We start from the raw sequence: 23,586 nt of genomic DNA, 5'->3' as shown, positions 1-23,586 counted from the left end.
TTTCAATGTTTGAGTGTTGTAATTTATTGTGCTTGTTTACAATATTTCATTTCAATCCCCTAGGTGGCCTGATGGGTGGGGACCTCACAACTGGTGCAGGCACCAGTGCAGGTAAAGAGAAGAGAATTTATATTTATCTTTCCAAATGAATAAAGGACTTACTTCAAAAGCTGAACTCTAAAATAGCTCCCTTCTAGAGGGGGGATTGCAAAAGTTGATTAGCATGTTTTTGATTCCCTCACCTGGTTGTGGAGGGATATTGTGGAGGGTGTATCTCTGATATTTGTGTTTCTCTTAGTAGAAAGAGGCTTCTTTTCCAGCAGCATCAAAAATCTTGCACCTCAACAATTTCCAGAGAACCAAATGTCAGGCTTCCTTCACATTAGCCTTTCCATAAAAAAACTTTAAAGTACATTGCTTTTCCTTGTTCAAGAAAATCTCCTAGTGGAATAAGTGTCAGAAACTCTGATCCTTTTTGCATCCTGGGAAGGCTTGCCATTCACTTGAGTAAAACTGGGGTTTCATTTTATGAATTTAAGCTTGAATAAAGATTTCAATAGTGAGTTGCTCATTGTACTTCAATGTACTGTGTGTAAATTGTATTTCAAACCTCTGTTCTAAGGTCATTGCTAGTCAGCAAAATCTGTTAGCATTTACTTAAATACTCAGTAATTAACTTAAGCTTTGTTATATGTACTTGCTCAACTGCTTTGATACACAACAGGTAAAGGATTTTCAAAATACCTAGGCAGAGAAAAAGATAAGCCATTTAGTCCTTAGAACTAATGAGAACTGTACTTGCTGAGGTCTGTGTTACCAAAGCAATGTTGTCAGAGTAGTCCCCTTTGCTCAGTAAACTCAGTGATTTGTTACCAATATCAGCAATGTTGCATTATGACAAATATGGATAACGAAACACAATGGCAAAACTGCTTTTGCAGTTTGAGAAGTAAACACATATATTGACAGAAAACAACTGAGTGGTAAAACATGATATTTTGCTGGAGTAACTACTCTCAGGGAGAACTGTATGGAAAAATAGTTGCAAGATCCATTTTGTAGACTATAAATCAGGGCTCATATATGGCAATCCCAAGATTGTCTTTTAAAATTACCTATTAAGAAATTTTGGATATAATAGTTTGGGTTTTTTTCTCCCTTGTCTATTCTCAGCCTGAATTAGGGACCTCCACTCCCCTTTTTATCTTTGCACATAGATAAATCACAGATATTTGCGTGATGCATTCATAGTACAATTAGAGCTGTTCAGCACTTTTCCAAAAAGGCATTTTAAACACATACTAAAGCTTTCAGGAGTCGTTTTGTATTAATTTTGCAGTAGGGAAGGCAGACCATCGAAACTTCACTATCAATCTCCTTTGTTCTCAAAAAAAAAAAAAAAAGAAAGAAAAAAGATAGAGAAAAGAAAAAAGAAAGCATGAGAGAAAATTATAATTTTGTTCATTGTCTTCTCCTAACCTGTGAAACAGAGCTAAAGAAAGATTCATTTTGCATTTCATCTTACTTTTGAACTTGAGCAGAACTTCAAGAGCAGCAGCAGAGGAGCGGGAATAGGAATTGATCATCCTATTAAGGGGCTCCCTCTCCTGGCGCATTTAGAAATAGCATCACCCCATTACTGGTCTCCCGCGCCTTTATAGAGATGCTGAAAAGCAAATAATAAAGAGGGCAGTGTTTTCATTTAAAATACGGGCATGCTAAAATTAAAATTCATCTGCGTGTGTGTTTCTCATAATAGTCCTTGCACTTAAAAAAATCTGTATATTATTACACCAGCTGAAAATCTATATTCTTTCTAAATATGAGGGGGGATTGGGAAATATATTAAAAACGTACATAAGCATAGGAAAACAGTGGTTTGATTATCCTTCATCAAAAATTAAGGATTTGCTTTAAGCTCTCGAGCAATGTATCTTTGGAGTTAGCAATTGATTTGAGGGGCAGATATATGAGGAATATTGCTAAGAATGCATCATAAATATTTAATTACAGAAATAGTATTTGTTCTTTATTGGACAATAAAACCTTTAAAGATCATTAAAGAAGTGTTTCCTAAATCTCTTCAAAGCAGAACAGTAGGAAGAATTAGACAAAGGGCTGAAGGAAAATGGAAAGGTCACTATAAGGTTGAATCCTCTATCTTAGTTGCATCATTCCACAATGGCGCTATTTTGGACAGCATCTTTCTTTAGGGTGCAGAAGAATAAACATCAAAAGTTCTCTTTGTTCATCATTTTTCACAAGAAACAGAAACCTCTGTGTTTTCTTCTGTTTGGCATCTGAGAAGCTGGTAGCACAATCATGTTTGGGTTCACATTTCTGGCCAAATTAGAACCTTCTGAATTTGCCTTTATCCACAATGTCAAAAAATAGAATATATTCAAAATAATGTACTCCAAGAAGAAGAGTCTAAACAGTTTTATTTCTGCCACTATAAAATGAAACTGTTTTTTGTGACTAGCACCAGGCCCCAGTTTCTACACTTCTTCAATAAATTGCATCAAAATAAATTGCATTATTACTGCCATATCAAAAGGAGGGAAAGAGTATTTGAGGTGGTGTTTTATGTATGTTGTTTCATTGGTTTGGATTATTTCAAGTAATAACCATGGAATCGTCCACAATTTCCCTTGGGACTCAATCCAAGACATAAATAGAATTTAGAAAGCTGACTACTTCTTTATTATCTTACAGAGCTAATTACCATGTATGATATTTTTAAGGTAAACTAAGGTTGTTTACCTGTTTACATGATAGACTATGTGAAATTCTTTTAATTTTAACAGACTGTAGTCTTTAACAAAACCTCTTAAAGGTAACTTGAACAGAAATAAATTATGTCTGCATAGTTTTAGTAATGTCAATTATTTGCACTCAATTTTTATTCAGTGGTTTATTGTTTATGTTGAAAGTTTGATAGAAAACTAAAATTTATAAAATATTTTTGAAGTTTTAAAATAGAACAGTATTGAGAGATGTCTTTCTTTGCATCTGTACTTTGAACTTTTAATTTTCGAAGTGAGTTCTACTTTTAGACTGAGTTTTATTTTTCCTTTTGAATGGCTTTCAGAGAAAGACATTTTGTATTTTGTAAGAAAGTTTTCCTTTGAATGGAATGAGCCCATTTAAATCAACAGGATTTCTATAGACCTAAAACAACTATAAAAAATAAAATCAAAGGAAAATTTCCATCTCAAGTTTTAAATTTGCGATGGGTATAATAAAATATAGACTTGCTTCAACTATTTATTTCTGTAATTTGTTTGTTTCTCTATTCAACTTCTGCACTGCCCCCATCTTGACATTAATATTAAAGTAAAGGAGAAAATTATTCAAAACTTCTTGGGGCTCTGCAAAAGCTGTCAGAGCAACTAAGCACCTGCTGTCTTTCAATCTAACATCTTCAAACTACCTTTAAACCTGTTGTTAAAAACACTAGAAACTGAATAGATCAGCATTGCATTTTGAAAAATTTATCCCATTTTTTTAAATAACCATATCCTGTATTTACCTATAAATCAGCAGCAAGTCATTTCCTTCTGGAAATTAGCTGCAGACCAACAATTACCTTCTCATCTTCTGAAGGCTGAGGTACAGAAGTGCATGCCAGTATCATAATTTTCTAGTGCTTTCGTTCTCTTTTTCCTTTTCTGGGTGGTGTACTGACTATGGTTTAATTTATTATATAGTCTACCAGTATTTCTAGCCACATGGTAATATGTGTAATGGTACAATTTTTAATTTATATTCCCTCAGGATAGTGGCAACCTGGATGGTATATCTTCAAAAGTAGTAAAAAGAAGCGCAATCTACCCAGTTAAGCTGACCAGAAGTACCAAAAATAAGGAAGGATTTCAAAGACATCTGTCTTAAAGACTTTTGGAATTATAAATATAAATAAATGAACTAATTTTATTTTTTTAAAAAATTAAAATGTTACATAAATATTCTTCACTCTACCCTGAAATCATGCTTGGTATAGTCAACAGAAGGTATTTCTTAGACTACAAATGTGGAATATGTTAAATAAACAAATGAGCTTGGGGAAACATTTCTCAAACCAGTTTATGGTCAACCCGTTAGTGAAACAGTAACTGTGTTTGCCAGGGAGAGCATGGTAAGTTGTTGTCTGTCCTTGTGACTTGATGAGTGCAATAACTCACAGACTTCTGATCCAAAAACTGGGCAAAATTTGGTACAGAATTTAACAATAATTCTAGTCCAAGGAATGTCACCATATAAAAGAAAGGACACACAGTCATTCATAACAGAGTTTGTGATGCAACAGTGCCAAATCCAAACAATAAGAATTCATAAATTGAATTACTTAAAACTATGGAGGGGGATAAGAGATGAAAAATGTAACCACTCTGGTTTTCCTCTTCTACTTGTATTATGCCTTTAAGTGCTCCTCTTCCAAGGTTTTCTCCATGTAAGAAGAATATATATCTACATGGATGGATGGATGGATGGATGGAGGGATGGATGGATGGATGGATGGATGGATGGATGGATGGATGGATGGATGGATGATGGATGGGTGGATGGATGGATGGATGGATGGATGGATGGATGGATGGATTCACACTTTTTTTGTTCATTGTTTTAAGGAAAGTACCTAGAGGTAGGCAATTTTGTCAAAGCAGGCAGAACACTAAAACTTGTTTGACAGGTCTAATACATAGTATGATGGAAATAGTCTATCTACTGAATTTCATACCTATGTAGGCAGTCAACACAGGCCTTTTCAACTCTAATTCCATGTAACAAATAACACATGCAGCTCACATCAATTAAACTTTCAGAATAAGTCTGAAAGGCTAGATGCTGCTGTTCATATTAAAAAAAATCTTGCAATGAGAGTCATATGCTAAAGTTGGATGTGTCTGTCCAGCAAACTCATGTGATCTCTTACCAATGAAGAGACCCATCAAGCCCATTCTCATTAGAAATCAGTGAAAATCTGTAAAAATTTGGCCTTTATTATGTTTTCACCAGTTGGGTAAGTGTTGACTTTGTAATTTATTCAGTTATTCTCTGTCTCTTCATCTCTCTGATAGCAATGTCTCAATCTTTGTGTTTATAAAAAAAAAGCTTGAAAGGTTTGAAAAGGAAAGAGCCCTAAGTTCACATGTAATGAACAATTAAGTGAGTCATACAAACTGTTTCTTTGTAAATGAGATCTTAAAGATAGGCATGATTGACTTCTTTTATTATGAGAACTCTCAAACGTTCTTTGAGACTAATTTGGGTTCTTTAGATAAAATCCCTTTCCTAGTGAAGTCTGGGGGAATTTTATGCTTTCTTTAAATTAGATAGGGATTTCACTGTTTTTTCTGTCTTCAGTCTTGCTTACTAAGACACAACACTGTCTTCTGTTACACATTGCAATGCATATTCTTCTTCTAATTCATAAAATAGAAGAAGGCATTGAAAATTAGAAAATGTCTGGATTTCATGCCTGTCCTGAGTCATGAAAAGGATAGCTGATGCCTCTTGGGTCTGAACTACAGCAATGACTTTGATGTGAGAAAGAAAAAAAAGAAATGTTTTTAATATCCTGAAGCTGTGACTGCAGCCCCACATGGTGGTTTCTAACAGTATTATGTTAGCATGGCCCTGTCCTTTAATTTTTAACATGATTCACAAATTAAGATATTGAATCCAACAGTTCCATTTGTCTTCCAAATCTCTTACAAGGTGATTTTTCCTGTGTGAACAGTTGCAATAGTCTCCCAGTAACAGAAGTCAAAGGAAACAGGGATGGGTTAGTTATCTTTTCAAATAAGGAATCCTGTTTATAATTGGAATTACACTTGTCCTGAAATATTTTTCATTGAAAAGCAGTTTCCTCAAAATTATAATTGATTTCAAACTGCCCAAAAAGGAAATAATTTGTCATCAACAAATAATTTGTTAGAAGCAGGTGATTGGCAAAGGGGTCATGGCTTCAAACTGAAACCGGGCAGATTTAGATTAGGTATTCAGAAGGAATTATTGACTGAGGATTGTATGGTCTGGCACGGCCTGCCCAGAAAGGCTGTGGGTACCCCCCCATCCCTGGACATGCTCAATGCCACCTTGAAGTTCTGAGTAATTTCTAGAGAAAGGGGCCGCTGCTCTTAGCAGGGGGTTTGGATCTGGGTGTCTTTAAGGTTTTTTTCCAACCCAAACCATTCTGTGATGCAAAAAGTACATTTCTGTTGCTCATAGTGTAGTGCCCACATTCTTAAACTACATACGTGTACTATTTATAAAGCACAAAACTGAAGACAACTGTATAATTAAGTGATTTTTCTCAATAGTTTCAACTTAGTCGCTGTTTTGATCAGCTGAAGCTTCAATCAGAACAAGAAAATGTGAAATGTACATTCTGGGTTCTGAAAAGAGCATAACTATTGATAAAGGTGTTAGAACAAAATAGTGGAAATGGTAATAAATTAATCAATACAATCAGAAGTAAAGATATCATAAAGATAGTGTTTCTGTATGAAAGCTGTGTGATCCGAGATTTCTGAAATGAGATGCCATTAAATAATTTTGAAAGCAGATAATAAGATGCTACTATCAGACATTACATTATAAGCACACTGGCAGTAGTAATTGTAGTGCAACACTAAAAAAACACTAAAAGGACTTTGACTTGGATCATCTATTGCTCTGTTTCTTTCTTTTCTGCTCAGTTAAAAAAAATTAAGAGAAAATAAAAATAAGAGGAATAAGGATGATCACCTTTGAATAAGAAAACATATTTCCACTTCCCTGAGTGTCTAACTTAACAAAGACCCTCATTGTCTATGATATGTGCCCTTATTTCTAAGGGTGGCAAGGAGGGAGTCCATGGCCTGAAATAGCTGCCTGCCACTTGGGAAGACTAATTGCAGTGAGAATTGTTTTGAAGGGTTTTCCACAGTTGTGTGGCTAATCACAGGCTAATTCGAACAGTTAGGTGACACCTTTACATTTATTTTATTAAGGTGCGAACTTCTAAAGTGGGAGTATTTATGGGAAGTACTAATATAGAAACATTTAAATACGGCTCTTATTATAGCAATAAAACATAACCACAGTGCTGGTGATCAGGTTAGCTTGCCATGCGCTTGACTTGGCAGTTAATTGTTTGCATGAGGTGTGATGAGGTGCAAACTCATGGTCTTTCATCCTACCTGCAGGACAACTGGAGCTCCATCAGAGCTCTTTTCTTCTATTTAGACTTAAAGAGCAAGTTCCCATTGACACTTATAGAACCTGCATAGCAAGAATGGCTGAGTTAAGAAGGGATGGCTTAGAGTTCTGTTGATGCAGAAATCCCTACCATTTATTTATATTATTTCCAAGTGGTTAGTTTTAAAACTAACGAAGAGCTGTTGAGACAGTTTTCATCTCATGCTCCTCCCATTCTTTCAAAAGTCTCTGTGTTCTCTGAACTGCCATCCTATTTCAGCCCCCCCACCCCCAAAAAGTGGCTGATGCTTTCACAGGATATTGAAGAATTCTTCCACACAAAGTCATTGGGGTTTTTTTTTTGCCACATCTGCATGAGTTTGCTCCCCACAATTCAGTAAAGAAGGTCTATTGGTTGAGTGTTGTGGGCATAGGCAGCTATTTTAAAGTGAAGATTTCTTTTTTTTCTGGGTGAAGGTAGCAGCAGATTGGTTTTCTTCTCCCATTTGCAGTTAGTAACAGTTGTGCACTGTGGAATGCGAGAAACATGACACATGAGTAAGAATTTTAAGTTACCTCTTTTTTCAGTTATCTTTAGGTGAACAACAGTACAGCTTCCTATTAATTTTTTGTGGTTGGTATCTTTTTATTTCAGGTAATAAACCATAGCTTGTTTCAGTGTGTATGCCAAAAAAATTAAAAAGACAAGATGTAACAGAGAAAAGAAAATTTTCATTACCTTTTAATTACTATTAAGAACAACTACCATTCCTCCAGAAAATAGGAAAGTAAACTGAGCGAACAGTGAAAAACTGGGTGCAAATTAGCAAAATTTCTATTGATTCTTTCATACATACACATATATTTTGAAGTGCAGATAATTTGTGGAATAGTTTGCTCTTGTGTTTGTACATATTAATTCTGCATTTACAATTCTTTTTGAGAGGTTTTGATGGTCAATCAAAATGTCATATATATGAGATATGCATTTAATATAACCAATAATAAGATGCAGAAATCCTCCATGAAATCCAATGTACAAATGCCCCTTGGAGGAAATATTAAAGTTTTCACAAGTACACGCATACACTTATTGGAAACTTGAAATAAGCATTAATACATATTAAACCTTCATCAAGATTTCACAAGTTCGTTTTGTCTTAAAATTAATCCCAAGTTCCTAAGGACCTTGCAAATTGTCAACCCATATGGTCAGTGAAAAGCACTAGAATAAACCAATGAGAGATCAAATAAAGGACACACAAATCGTGTGTCTTGTTCTTCACTCTTCCTCTTTTTTTCTTCAGACTACCATAGAGGATTTTTCATTCAGTGTATCTTCACACCTTTGAAATCACAACAAGGGGGGGAAATAGAATAAACAGGAACATGAAGTTTCAAAAGTTCAAGAAATCAAAATCCTAAAATTTTCTAATTTTACAAGACTTAAAGACTTTGAATTATTAAAATTATGTTCAAGAATGTTGATAGCTAAGGAAAAAAAGGTCACTCTTTTCCTATTCGTGTTACCTTAACATGTGGAAAATTTCCTGGCTGAAATACTCAATATAGATTTATTGTCCTGACTCAGAATATTAATAAAAACAGCCACTTTGCAACCCCTGTAACACCAACACTAAACTCCTCTAAAGGTATGGGTGTTACTAATAGGCGATGAAAGGAGAGAAGTAAACTTTGCTCTCTGTTCTGTCCTGGTTAAGCTTACGCCCTTCTGGTATCCTTAAAATCTTAAAATTTAATATTAAGATATTTAAGATGGTATTACATGAATTTGATGAGCAGCTAAAATTGTAGTTTTTCATTATTAAATTGATTTTAAAAATAATTATTCTTGATTAAATAACTATTGGTGCGCAAAAACAACTTCTCCACATTTTTTGAAAAGTGATATTACAGGGATTAATCATGCAGTCTGTACTTGGATGGAATTTGCTCTACAGTCAATGGCACCTGTGCATAAATGAAAAATGTGAGAGTATGCCTAAGAGGAGTGCTCTGTGCTCAAAAAGCACTTGTCTTTATGTTCTACCATTAGTCCAAATACAAAGTCTGGCACTGCATTTCATGACATGTGCTGCTCCACCAGCTTGTCTAGAAACAAGTTCTTTTCTGCATAAAATATTTTTACTCTTATAAGTCAGTATAACAAACAGTATAAGGAAAAATATTTTTTATGAAAAACTTGTTGAATTAAAAATGCTGTAAATTTTAAAATTCTGACATGTGCCCTTTAAAATTTGTATACCCACTGTTTTTATTTTCATTATTTTCATTATGCCTTGCAGAATATATTTGTTATATTTTAAAATGTTCCAGTCCATAAAAAATATGGCTTTTAACCAAATAAAAATGTAAAGCCAACTTGCTTTAAAATCCATCTTGGTTTTCATTTCCTTTTGATCTATAATCAGGAAATCCATTCATATACAACATATAATTTTTGTGCTTTCAGGTGGATAGCAGAATGAGATGTTCTGCATTTGGTAACATCTAAATTGATAATTGTCCAGAGTGTAATTTTAAAGTATAGCGTGAAAGAAGATTTCATTTGTACTTTAGAAGTCTTATACATTTGTTTTTGCCTCTGAATGTAAATGAGTCCAATCTCTTTGGTCAATTTGTCTGCAGGTGGGACAGCTGCCTCAGAGCAGGCCACAGCCATCTTGAGTTAAAAATTTATACAGTTTAAAGACCTGGTTTACAAGCAGACTCTTCTTAACTTTGAGCCACATGCATGCATTCATCACTGATTTCCAAATGATGGGTTTCTCTACTATTGGTTTAAGGTCCACAGTCTTACATTCCTGAATCCTCATTATACCAAAAGAGTAACACTTTGGTCACTAGAAAGAGGAACTGTTATTATATGGCTCCAAAATGCTAGCAGCAGGCATAATATGCCATGAACAGCAGAAATCTGTTAGCAAATAAAAGATTGTAGTGATTCTTAAAAAGAATTTGATGTTTTTAAAATATAAATGTAATCACAGCTCAAACAATTTTACATCAGTAAAGGTCAGATGAATGTTTCTGAATAATAAAGTTTTATACAGAAGCACTCATTCCCCTAACATTTAATAGTATATAATATTAAGTAAATCTTATATAGGAAATGGAAATTCTTTCTTGTAAGGTGATTTATTCTCCAAAAATCATAACTAGAAACAAGCATATAGCGTACAGCATGTTCCTTTTTTGCTATATATATCTTAGGTCCTATATTGTAGAACTGAAAAAAAACTCACTTCTGCTTCAAACAGCTCCATTGCCACTCTCTGAGCAAATCCTTGCCATACGATAGATTTCATAGGCAGTTTACATCCTGCTGGTGAAATACCTCCTGTATGAAACTGACACCATACTTTTGCTTCAATTTGTTCTGTTGATCACTTCATGAGTCGATTTTCAGTATTCTGTAGAAGATTAACTTTTTTAAAATGCAGTGTGGTTTCTGGTAGAAAATACTGTTATATATTTGGAATACCCCTACTAATTTCACTGCCTGTAGTTATATATAGTATTATTAGAGCAGAATAGGTAGCAGCTCTGTGTTGAGAACAATTGCTCATTTTGAGAAAAAAACTACTGGTAGAAAATAGCAAATTTTTGACAGCACTCTGCCGAGTTTGCTTGGTCAGTCTAAAAATATACTTCAGTAACTCATTTTGTTTTCCTAACTGTATGATGTTATTAAGGAAATAAGCAAGATTTACTATGAAAAAATATTTTAGTACAAGAATTCCAAAGACATTGTAACAGAGAATATTAGAAGTGATTTGAATGTTCTTAAATTTTCATTATATTGCAAAGGCTTGGAGATTGTGATAATAAAAATCATGAGAAAAAACAAGACAAGCAAAACCAGTTACTAAAGGCACCTGACAAATGCAGAATTCAAGCACTTTTGGATCGTTTTCCTGTGCCATAATCCTAATGTTCACAGTTCAGGGTCTTCCAAAGCCAGAAGTGATGTTTTTATATTTAATAGCCTTTGACAGATTCTATTTCCATGGATTTCCTGATTTGATAAATACAAGTAGCCGATGCACTTGAGGATTAAAAGCTTGAAAATCTTAGTCATGCTTGGACACACTTCATTATCCTAACCAGAGGAGCAAATCTCTGTCATGTACTGTCATTTTTATGCACATCTCATAGGCATTATCAAATTTAGTTCCATAATCCATTTAATGTTCTTTAGGGCTATAAACTCAATTTCACTTTGGATACAACCCAGTTTCATGTTGGGGTTTGAGGGGGGAAGGGCTGAGATACTGTGGTCTTCACTGATTTTGGGACTACAAAGGAAATTTGAAGATCCAGGGTTTCTGGGCCAGAGGACTCTGCCACACTGTCTAGTTTACCTTCTCACACAAATTTCAGGCTGTGTGTTGCAACTCATGAACAAAAGCTGAGCCCAGAAAAGTCCTCCCTAGGGTTTGTTACTTTGCTATTTATCCATGCAGGTTTTCTCTTTCCATACTAGTTTTCATGATATGTCCTCTCTATGACTGGGCAGTCTCTGTACCTGGCTCGCCACTCTGTAGACAGAATTTCAACATTACATGAAATAGTAAGCTTTTTCCCTAGATTTTATGTGGGTAAGAAGTGAAATTAGGTGAACAAAATAGTGGAACAGTAGGTCAGTAAGCTTACAGACACATAGTTGTCAATGCAGTGTGGTGAGAGAACACCCCTTTCTAAAAAAGATAAAGGAAGAATTTGTTTGTCAGAATTGCTCCTGGGGCCTGCAGAACAGAGGTGCTAGTGAAAGGCATGGTGGTGTTTTCCAAATAAGGTTATAATCTTGCTCCCATTGGCTTTAGTGTTTACAGAACCAGGTCCAAGAAGTGTAGTGAAAAAGAGCCCAAAGAACTTATGACTCCTTCTGGTCTTCACCTTTTGTGGAAATTATAACCTTCCTATACTCATCCTTTGTTTAAAAGCAAAACAAAATCATGACCTGCAAAGGGCTGAGTCAGGAAAGGCACAAATCTTCTGCAGCTGTCAAGAAAATATTAAATAGCTTTGACAGTTTTTATTACTTAAATTATCTGCCTTTCCTGGTTCTTGTAAGGCAAATGTCAGACATTGGCTGCTACAAGGGCACAGCACATTGTGCTATATACCACAGTGCTGTAAACAAAATTGTAGTGAGTTAATTCCAGCACATCACTGACATGTCAGCAGCCATGAGAGAAAGCATCTGAAGACCAGCTGTTCCAAATATGGCACATGTTGTATTTTCCTGTAAAGATGCATGACACAGATATCTACCATGAGTTTTTGATTTCACAATTTTAGAATGGTTTAAAAAAACAGTGGACTTTATTAAACTTCTCTCTCTATTTTCTTTTTTTCCTCTTTTTTATCTTAACAGGAAATGGATATGGCAACCCCCGCAACTCACCAGGTCTGCTGGTCTCACCTGGCAACTTGAACAAGAATATGCAAGCAAAATCTCCTCCTCCAATGAATTTAGGAATGAACAACCGTAAACCAGACCTCCGTGTGCTTATTCCACCTGGCAGCAAGAGTACCATGCCATCAGTGGTAATGTATTTTCAAGGCTCTTCTTTTTATCTCCTTCGGATAAGAGTTATTTAGGAATTTCAGTGCTGGCTCAGGAAACTAAATCCTTGATTGTTTGTTTTTTCTGACTAGGGCTTGACATCAAGCTGAGGATGTAGGCTAAGCCTCTTTGATTGCTTTTGAAGTCTTATTTACTTCCTACCTTTTGTCTGTTGAGTTGCAAAATAGGAACTGTGTCCTTACTGTGCACAGTCTAACCTTCTGCAATCTCTTTCCCAGTGGAGTCTTTCCTGAAGTTGTTTTAAAGGCTGAATTCAACCCTGAGTACTTCTAACCTATTATGTTTTTCTGAAATATTTAGCCACACAGGCTCTTAGCAGATGGCATATTAATAGTAATAAATTAATTTGAGCTCTATCACTGTGAGGTCCAAGTTTTGTAATGATAAGAGGGAGTAAATAGAGCAAGAGAAAAAAGAGTATGAAATTTCAGTATCTCCTGCCAGGAGTAGTGAAACATAGGCAATATACTATACTAGAAGGCTGAATTGGGAAGGTATCATGTCCATGTTTTGTAGTTTCTTTTCAGAAGTTCATTACTGTTTCCAAGTAAAGGTGTTTTGAGTGACTTAACATTAAAAGTGAATATAATTTGAAATTATTGTACTTTGAGTGATGCAGTTTTCCATTTTGTAACAAGAATTATTAAAACAGCTTCCAAGTTGGCTTCTTCAGCTGATGCAAAAAAAAAATAATAATCAAACTAAAATTGACCATAAATGTGATACTACATCTTAAGTGAAAAAGTGACAAATAGTCCTATAGGACAATACTTGATCAAGGCAGTGACAAGTTATCTGCATCAAATTATTTATTCCAAGCCCCTTAAAAATGTTATTTTCCTAGACATTCTGTAAGTGGTCAGGTAGAGCAAGACAGTCTGCAAACAATGGGACTGTGGAAGAAAAAATTTCTTGTGCTGAAAATTGGGTAGGTTGTTCCTACAATTGAGTCAAACCTTCCATTAGGAGGACAAAAAAGAGATCTATGAGGTGTATTTTTTCCAAGATATGCTCAGAAGGTGTTTAATTTGCTGCCCCTATGATATGAAAATATTCTCTAAGCTAAAACGTGCATCCTGGTGAATAATTATCTTCACTAATTTTTAATACTCCTTTCCTATGCAATCAGTCTGAGGATGTTGATCTGCTTCTGGTAAGTGATAATGATGTTCATCTTAATAACAAAGAAAAGAAAACCAGCTATTTTTTATGATGTAGGTACAAGGTTGGTTGAAATAAAATGGAAAATACTACAGTAATAACTATGTTGTGAAAAAAAAGGTCACTGCAATTTTTAAACGTAGCAATAGAATGCCAGATGCAGTTGTTGCACATATTCAAATTATGCATGCTAGAATTAAATTTTCTTTTTGGTGGTGCATGAAGAGCATGTAAACTTATATTGTTGAAGATGGTGCAGCCTTATGACATCTTTTTTGGTGGCTCTCTAGCTGGTTTTTCCTTCCACTCACATAATTAGAGTTCTCTAGTGTAATTTTTACAGTGCAACACCTAGTGCCCTGGAGTTAAAGATAAATGTGTGACTGCTATGCAATCTAATAGCCTTGAAGGGTGTTTTAGTGCACAAAAACAAAGTAGTCAGAGCTCCATCTCCTGGTAAGAGTTCAGTGTTCAGCAGTCTGGGGGTGCACCTCACTTTCAAAACCCAGCAGAGATGGGTTTGAGGGTTTTTCTTTTACCTTTTTGTTTTGCTTTGTTTTGCTTTGTGGGTTTGGTTGTTTTTTGTTGTTTTTTTGTTTGTTTATTTGTTTTGTTTTGTTTTTTGGGGTTTTATATGAGTGAAAAGGAAAACAATGGGAATGGAGCTTATATATTTCATTAGTTTATCACGTGGTCTGTTCTTCTACCCACAATAAAAGCTATCTTACTAGTTGAGTTACCTAGGAGATACTGATGTAATGGGTTGCTATGGTGACAACTGGTCTCTTGAAAGCTTGTAAATGATAGGGTTGCCATCAAAGCCACATGTTAAACAATTAATTTCTAGATATTCGTAACAGTCTGTATTTCTCATGTGCAAAATATTCCCAGAAAGCAAACACACTCAACTGACTTAAAACTGGTCAATAATACGTTTATTTTACTTATTTCAAAAGAATCAAAGGATAAATAACTCCCAGTCCGCTCAGTCATTGGCTACTCCAGTGGTTTCTGTAGCAACTCCTACTCTACCAGGGCAAGGGATGGGAGGATACCCATCAGCCATCTCCACAACATATGGCACTGGTAAGTATGGGCACAGGATGCAAAGGATGGGGAAGGGAGCAAGGTGCTGACAAGTGTCTATCTCAGTATTAATTAATTAGCTAATGTTCTTTGGGTGAAACTGAACATTTCATAGCTGTTATGCCTTTGCAGTACATTTGCTTATTCTGTACCTGTCACAAACTTCAGACTTATCTATTTTACTTAGTTTTCCGTGGATATAATTTTATGCAGTTGAGTGCACCATGCCAAAGCCATGACGGTGGTAGGAATAAGCAGCTTCACTATCTCCACACCAGAATTCAGTAACTCTGTTGGTTATCACACCTCCCTACATAGTAGGGTGCAGAAATGAAGCCTCAAGGTGTCTTCACAGTTCCTGCTGTGTATTGCTGCTGAACAGAGTGCACACAGCCACACACAGATCCAGCACATTTAGAGAACACATACTGTTCAAAAGCAGGCTGCCTGCTGGGTCCTGCAAGAAAGACTGTAACCAAAATATTGCATTTTTCAAGTCTTTCTGACAGTCCACTTGTAGTTATGGTGAATTTATAGGCTAAGAATTCTTTAGATCTGCCAGACTCAGTAAAGCCCTGCTAGATTACAGAATAATTATTAGTGCATTATTTGGTCCCAAGTTAATGAGTTCAGGGAAGAGGAAGATTTACCTTTTCTGCTGCAAATTATTGTGATTGGTGTAATTAAAATTAAAAGGCTCACAAAATGATTTGAAAATGCTAGTTGTTGCTTAATTACTTCCTCTTTAATTCTCTCTTAATTATTGTCTTTCTCTTTTCAAAACTAGAATATTCTCTGAGTAGTGCAGATATATCATCTCTCTCTGGTTTTAATACAGCCAGCGCTCTTCATCTGGGTTCTGTGACTGGCTGGCAACAGCAACACCTACACAACATGCCACCAGCTGCCCTCAGTCAATTGGGGTAAGCAATGTTTTTATTTGTTTAATTTTACTGTCCTACAGTACCTTCAGTCTCCCTAGTAACTTCAAATGTGAAATATGTCAAGATAACATACCAGAACATATTTACTGTGTGTAAAAACTAGATTTCGCAAAACTGGAAATAATAATTCATGGAAAGTTTGCTAGTGAGCTGCAATGAAATATTCTGTGTTCATGACATTTTCTCAGTGGTGTATTGTTTATGTTTTATTTCTTTATATAGCGCTCTATTTCACTACTAAAACCAAACACCTATATTTTACTGATGCCATATTTACTATTTATGCTTTTAATTTCCAATTACAGTTGTACAAACATTTACAATAAACTAGAAAATTTTAATAAAGTAAAACTTACATAATTAATTGACCCAAGATTAAGCCTTAACCTCATATAATAATCATATACTCCCTTCTGCTCAACTCTGAAATTCAAATTTCATTTATTTGGAGTTTATTTCTATGAGAAAATAGCATGATGAGGCTGAAGAACTGCGGGCTCTCAAAACTCTTTGTGATGCGCCTGCGCTGAGGAGTGCATAGTGGCTAATTTTACAATATTTATTCAAATTTTGAAGAAACGCGGTGCTCAGTCATCTCAGGAACTTTAGAAGTGTGAAAATTCACACAGGGAAATCACCAGAACAAGCAACCTCTTGGCTCAATTAAGTGAACAGGTGTACAATTTTCAAATATTCTGGTATCTGCGACTTCTATTGAGTAGGACCATAGGCATGCATTTGTGTGGCACAGCCACAGAATGTATGATTAATGTACAGTTAGACATGTTGGAATTTTAAAAGATTTCATTATAAAAATAGAACCTGAAAACAGTAGCAGTGTATTTATGAGGAAAAAAATTTAATTCATATGCATTTGAAAGGAAAACCTTTTTTTCAGAAAGAGGCATTCTACACGTGCAATTTTTTTTCCAATATTGTTGACATAGTGTGGAACGATTTAATACTCCAAACGTGGCTTAAACTTCAAAATTCTTCTTCTACTTTATCTGACCACTTTTTGTAACTTATTTTAATGTCGTTACCATGTTGATAATTTGGGCTTTCAAGGAAAGCTATACAAACATTTCAAAGGAAACAAATTTTTTAAACCTCATTTCTGTAGAACTAAGTATATATAGGTACAAATGCCATTAAAACATGCAACTGAAATACTTGTGCTAGAAAGAAAAAACAGTCTTAATATCTTTCTCTTACACTTTTCGAGTTTGCACTATTCCTGGGGCTGCATTTGGACTTAATGTACAACTAAAGTCATAAATTCTCTAATGAATTGGAAGCTCACTTGTCAGGTATCACTGTATAAACAGTTGGTACCATACCAAGGAATGTGTTAAAACTATTTGGTTAGCCTTAAAAAAGGTATAAATTAACTCCTGAACTAACTATACATAAGATATGTCACACATTGTGATCTCTTTCTGATTCATATCACAGAATGTCAAAGTGTGATGGCTGTGGCTGTGGAATACATTCTGAGTTGCTAATTATTAGTAGTAGTAGTAGTAGTAGTAGTAGTAGTAGTAGTAGTAGTAGTAGTAGTAGTAGTAGTAGTATCATCATCATCATCATCATCATCATTATCATCATTATCATCATTATTATCATTATCATCATTATTATTATTTCAGCAATTTGTAAGTGAAATCAGCTGTGAAAGCTGCTTCAAAGACAGTTCTGGGGAAGTCTATCACTGCAGAAAATCATAAGCCTTTATTTTACTCACTTAGTTCTACATGCAAGAGCATCTGTTTTAACTTTTGGATTACTTAAAAAACTTGAAATTCTACAGAACATATTCAGTCCGTGTCAACCTGATTTAGAATTTGCAAAAAGATTTTAAAAATGAAACAAAATTACAGTCATATTCACATACTTGAGAAAACACATCCAGAAAGGTTTTGACAACGTAAATCTCAGTGCTTATTGATGCCATATACTGAAAAGATTTGGCAGCTGTGAGATGCTTGTTGTTTACAGTAGGCTATAAAAAGCTATAAGAAAACAGTTAATGGAAGAGACATTCCAGGTCTCCTTCAGGTGTTGTTTTTCAACAAAGTCTAAAGGTGAAAATCGGCTCTGCTTCCTCAATGACAAGAATGTGATTAGTAGTAGAATAAGATAGGGTTGGAAGTATTTTCTTGCTCCAGATAAGTCCTCAGAGATTTCAGTAGCACTGTCAGAACCATCTTGCAGGTAATTGGAGATCTCTGCAACCTAGCTCTTAGTTCTTCAAGTTGACTGTGCAGTTAGGAGCCACACTAGTGCTGGTAGACTAGAGGGCAGACACATGAGGACATGGAAGTAGCTCACTTTCCCTGTCTGTCCAGCTTTGGGCCTTCTGTCAAGCCTGGTGAACAGCACCACAATGTAGAGCCTGTTTAGACATGACTGGGACATTAAAACAAGCCAGACATTTCAACTTTTTGGGTTAAAATACAGAATAGTATTGTCATGGTCTTTTAATTGCCTCTACATCTGAAAAAAATACATGCACAAATTCTATTGAATATCAGTCCCAAAACTCTGGGATTTGGCTGAATAGTAAATGAATGTCTCTTAGTGCTTATTTAGCACATAATAAAAAGGCTACCAGAAGTTAACTGCTGATGACCAGAAAGGAAGTCCTTTCCAAACTTCATAATAAATTATCAAAATTTTTAATGCACAAATCCATAGTATGGAATATGTTCTCTTGCATTCACATTTCCTAGCCTAAGAGACAATCTTTTTGTCTGAAAGTAACATCCACAAGGCAAGTTTTTGCTTTCCTAAAATACTAATGCAGGGAGAGAAACAATATTTAATATTAAGGTGCTTCAGTATTAGATAATTATTTATGTGAGATAAGTTTCTCCAAACTTCTACCCTCATGAATAAAAGGTTGTCCAAATCCATGCATAATGTTGTCTTGCTCTGTGACCCTTATACAACAAATTTGTTGCTTAGCTACAATTACTTTTGATTGGATAATAACTATAGCTAGACATAGGAAAATATTCTCTAATTTTACTGAAAAATTTGAAAACAGTTACATCATGTTTAATGAATTTGTATCAGTTCTGCTAATTTTCTTGTTTTGAATAAAAATCATATGTATTTCAGCAGAGCTGTGTAGATATTCCTGTGGAAACCAGATAGGAACCAGCATTTCTCCATGTCATAATCTGAATAAACATCAGATTTTAACTACACTGGCCTCAACAGGGACTGGTATGCCAAGTTAAAATATACAATTTCTTCATTTCCCCGTACAATGAAGTGTTTCCATACAATACATGTGTCGGGGTTTTTAAATACTTAATGCTCAAGACTCGAGGGCAGTCTCCCCAACCAACCTCTAAGGGTCCCCTGATATCAGGGCTAAGGTGGCAAAACGAGGAACGGGTCCACACCACAGCTCTGGAACTAAATACTTTAATAACCATAAAAGAAAATGTGGGACGAGGCCCAAAACACGCGCAGACACTGTAAGAGTTAAGGGTAGAAGACGAGGCTGAGGGAAAATCCAGGGTATTTATAAGGGATGATGAGAGGTGGGTCCAGGGTGAGAATCCAATGGGTAAAGGGAAAAGTGGTGCAAGGGAGGAGCAATATAGGGCAGGGGCCAATAAGGTAGGATGGGTGGAACAATGCAGTGAACATAAACCAGTGGGGGTACAAGGATACAAGAACTTTCCAGAACTGGGAGGAGAAAAGGGATGACATAACTGGGAATAGAGGAACCAATGGGAAATGAGGGTTATAAAGCTTTACCATGAACAGTTTTAAAACCTTTGACAACTTTCTTAGGACCTGTTGTAAACTTAAACAAATACCCTCCAAGGTCTGGGGCCGAGGGGCAACTCCTCACCAAAAAACACTGGTCTGGCTTTGGGATGTCAGCCAGTTCGATTCCTACATATGTGGAAAAAGATTATGATGTCTGCATACGTGGACTGCCTGGCACCCTATTTAGTGCGCATAATTGTACACAAACCTTGGAATAATTTTCTCTAGTTTCTCAATAGTTTTTCCATATCCAAAACCTGTTTGTCTACCAGGGAATTTAGTGAAGGTTTCACATGATTACAATATGGCATTCTTGGGCCCAATTCACGTAATTACATGAAGCAGCACTGCGAAATATGCATTGATACATTTAAGTGCAAAAAGCTGCTTCTACACTCACACATACCTATACAGGAACTTTACAGCAGACAGAATTATCATTTCTTATTGTGCACCTCCCATTCTAAATAGAGGTCAATCGTCTGTTTAGAATACAGATTTAAAGACTGCATCTTAGTACCTATTATTTCACCATTCACACGCATGTGTAACCGTATGTTTCTGGTGTAGATGACCATTTTAGCTAAGAGGAGCTTCTCATTAAAATGTTTCAGAAAAAGTTAATAAAAAATTGAAAATTATAATCAAATAAAAAGATATTAAATTTCATAAATAATTTCAGCAGCAAAAGGCAATGCTTAGAAAGAAAAATCAAAATAGGTGCTACAATTTGTTTATATTATTTTAATACTATTTTAAACCTCAAAAATTCAGTCTTAACCTCCCAAAATTATTTATCCTTTTTTAAATGCACCACAAAAAAAACCCAAAAACACCCCAAAAAACCTGCTGCTAATTTTTATGCTAGGTGATCATGTAATACTGCTGCTGATTCACAAGGAATCTGTAGAAAAGTCTTAAGAGATGCATTCTCACTCACTCATGAGGCACTATTTTAAAGGTAATATTCCAGTACAACTGAAATTCAGTTTATCCCTCTAGAGTTATTCCTTTGGGTGCTGTCGCACAGTAAAATGCCAGTATGTTCCATGTGAACAAATTTGACTGAATGTAGTTATTTTTGTCTATTTGAATCTTTTCTAATTATCCCCAGCTCTGCAAAATGGCATGTCATTTGCCCAAATCAAACACTTCTAAATGAAATCCCGAGGCTCCACCATCCTTCATTATAGAACTTTCAGGCTTACCTAAAAACTTGGCATGTAAAATCCTATGTAATCTTGTCTTTATATTAAACTGACAAACTGTTTACTCATGTGAAATCCTAGGATCTCCTAAGCAACACAAAAATAAAGTCACTGGAAGAGAAAATAAATGTATATTTAATTCTCTTTGAACTGTTGTAACCAAGTTTTCAGGAAGAGTGGAATATTTCACTCAGTTCGAATGGAAGAGTTTTATATTTACAGTTTCCTATATGTGTTAATTTAATATTTAAAGAAGTAATATAAAGAAAATATCCTTTTAGAAAAAAGGTTACATTTTTTACTGTGAAGGCTATTACTCATGAACGCTGTAATTTAGGAAAGGGCTCATTGCTTACTTGACAAATTTGTCTGTACAGAAATGAAGGGTGATGAAAAAACTGGAGGTACAACAACCTTTTTTTGTTTTCTAACAAGATCCATGCATTATTACACGCTGCAGCAATTCCTGATAAAAGCAGATGATACCATTCAATATTGAAGCCATAGAGTTTTATTTTAAACCTGTCAGAAGAAAAAACATTCATCAAAGTAGTAGTAAATATTAAGTAATACTCAGCTCTCAGGTGATGCGACACTAGGGGAAGTAGAGTATTTCAGTAAGTGAAAAGTCTACAGCTGTGTACCTGTGTCTTCTACATTCTTAGAAATTCCTTCCAAATCCCAATATTACATCTTCTTGCATTAAAAATGCATATCCCTTCAGGTTTAAAATCTTGTGAAGTCAGGCGGTCTGTTGCCCCTACTGCCTTCCTACCCCTGTATAAATAAAAGAGTAGAAACTTTGAAATTCTGTTTCTAGAATAAGACACTAACTTAGCAAATGGTCCCTGAAGTAGAACATAATGGGAACAGCATGTTGAGAATTCTGTTTTAATAACTAGAAGTCACTAGAAGTCAGGATTTGCCAGGAGGTGGTGCTTTTGTACAAAATGTGCAGATGAAAGTAGTCTCATTTCTCCCATAAAGTGTATTCTCAGCATTCACTCTCCTCCCTGCCTGCTTCATCTTTCCTCTGCCACCACGTACCACCCCCCTCCAAAAAAAAAAAAACCAAACAAAAAACAAAACAAAACAATACAAAAACATAGAATACTTATATAGCTTACCTTTGAATAAGATTCAGCATAGCAGTCTGTCTGCTAGTAGCACCCCTTGAGCTTGGCTTTCCTATGGGCAAACAGTGTAGTCCTCTGTCATCTTCCACTATTCCTAAGGTTCCCTTTTGTAGTTTATCCAAATGCATCCTGGATTGAATTACGGATTCACAAATTTAAACCCTAAAATCATATCTAGATCTTTGCTTGCCTGTGCTATTTTGTTGATGTCAATGTTAGGACCAGTAATTTCAAATCGATTCTGTAAAGCATAAAAATTACCAGACCAGATTTTTTTGTTTCTGTTTTGCATCTGAAGTCACATGTCAAAACAAAACACAATAAGAATAGTTGGGTCCATTCAAATTATTTTAATGCATTATTTGAATAAATCCAGTTATTTTATTGAATTAAACCCAGCAGAAAGTCCATGCTTCCCCTGCCTCAGCCAATGCATAACACACACACAAGTATTAGTTATACAGAAACCTGCAGGTGGCTGCAACAATGCATAGGCTCACCTTCCCAAATTTGTAATGACACTTGATTTTTTAAAAATGAGAGAGAGACTGAAAGTGAGACCTCTCTCCAAACTGAGGGCTTGTCCCTTAAAGCTGACCACATCTGTTGTGGTGCTGTCATCTCCTGAAATTAATGAATTCTGCTCAAACGGTGCCCATGATCTCTGCATGCATTGGTGCTCTGCAAGCCTTTACACTGGTGTTTCATGTGTTTGTGCATATCTGGGGGCTCCATGCCTCCTCCGTCTGTAACTGGGTTTCCTTTCCTCCTACAGAGCTTGCACTAGCACTCATTTATCTCAGAGTACAAATCTCTCCCTGCCTTCTACTCAAAGCCTGAACATCAAGTCAGAACCTGTTTCTCCTCCTAGAGACCGTACCACCACACCATCGAGATACCAACAGCACACGCGCCATGAGGCGGGGAGATCTCCTGTTGACAGTCTGAGCAGCTGTAGCAGTTCCTACGATGGAAGTGACCGAGAAGATCACCGGAATGAATTCCATTCCCCCGTTGGACTCACCAGACCTTCGCCGGACGAAAGGGAAAGCCCCTCTGTCAAGCGCATGAGGCTCTCTGAAGGATGGGCAACATGATAACATTATTACCTATTAGTTGAGATTTTTTTTTTTCTTGCAGTGTGTGTGTGCTATACCTTAATGGGAGGGGGGAGGGGGGAAGGGTCGATATGCATTATATGTGCCGTGTGTGGAAAAAAAAGTCAGGTACTCTGTTTTGTAAAAGTACTTTTAACTTGCCTCAATGATGCAGCATAAGGATAAACAGAAGTGCTGAGATAAGCTTAGCATATGAGTTGTACAACAGAACACTTGTACAAAATAGATTTTATGGCTAACTTCTTTTCACTGTTGTGCTCCCTTGCAAAATGTATGTTGCAATAGATAGTGTCATGTTGCAGGTTCAACGTTACTTACATGTAAATAGACAAAATGAAAACAGTT

General features: G+C 35.6%; 1 protein-coding gene across 7 annotated transcripts in view; it reads left to right on the top strand.

Moving 5' to 3' along the window:
* MEF2C (myocyte enhancer factor 2C) overlaps positions 1-23,220 on the top strand; it is a 36,030-nt gene extending 12,810 nt beyond the window's left edge. For 2 of the 7 annotated variants that reach the window (XM_062512659.1, XM_062512655.1), the window contains exons 3-8: positions 64-111; positions 12,587-12,759; positions 13,929-13,952; positions 14,917-15,046; positions 15,834-15,969; positions 22,995-23,220. In XM_062512659.1, the coding sequence (XP_062368643.1) occupies positions 64-111; positions 12,587-12,759; positions 13,929-13,952; positions 14,917-15,046; positions 15,834-15,969; positions 22,995-23,220 (737 nt within the window). Of the gene's footprint in view, positions 1-63; positions 112-12,586; positions 12,760-13,928; positions 13,953-14,916; positions 15,047-15,833; positions 15,970-22,898 lie in introns of all 7 variants that reach the window. The other 5 variants (XM_062512657.1, XM_062512654.1, XM_062512656.1 and 2 more) reach the window with 3 other exon arrangements.
* Positions 23,221-23,586: the final 366 nt, after the last annotated feature.

The sequence above is a fragment of the Cinclus cinclus genome, chromosome Z, assembly GCF_963662255.1.
Source record: "Cinclus cinclus chromosome Z, bCinCin1.1, whole genome shotgun sequence".
Classification (NCBI taxonomy): Eukaryota; Metazoa; Chordata; class Aves; order Passeriformes; family Cinclidae; genus Cinclus; species Cinclus cinclus.
The sequence above is the reverse complement of the archived record's forward strand: the minus strand, read 5'-3'. Positions and strand labels throughout refer to the sequence as shown.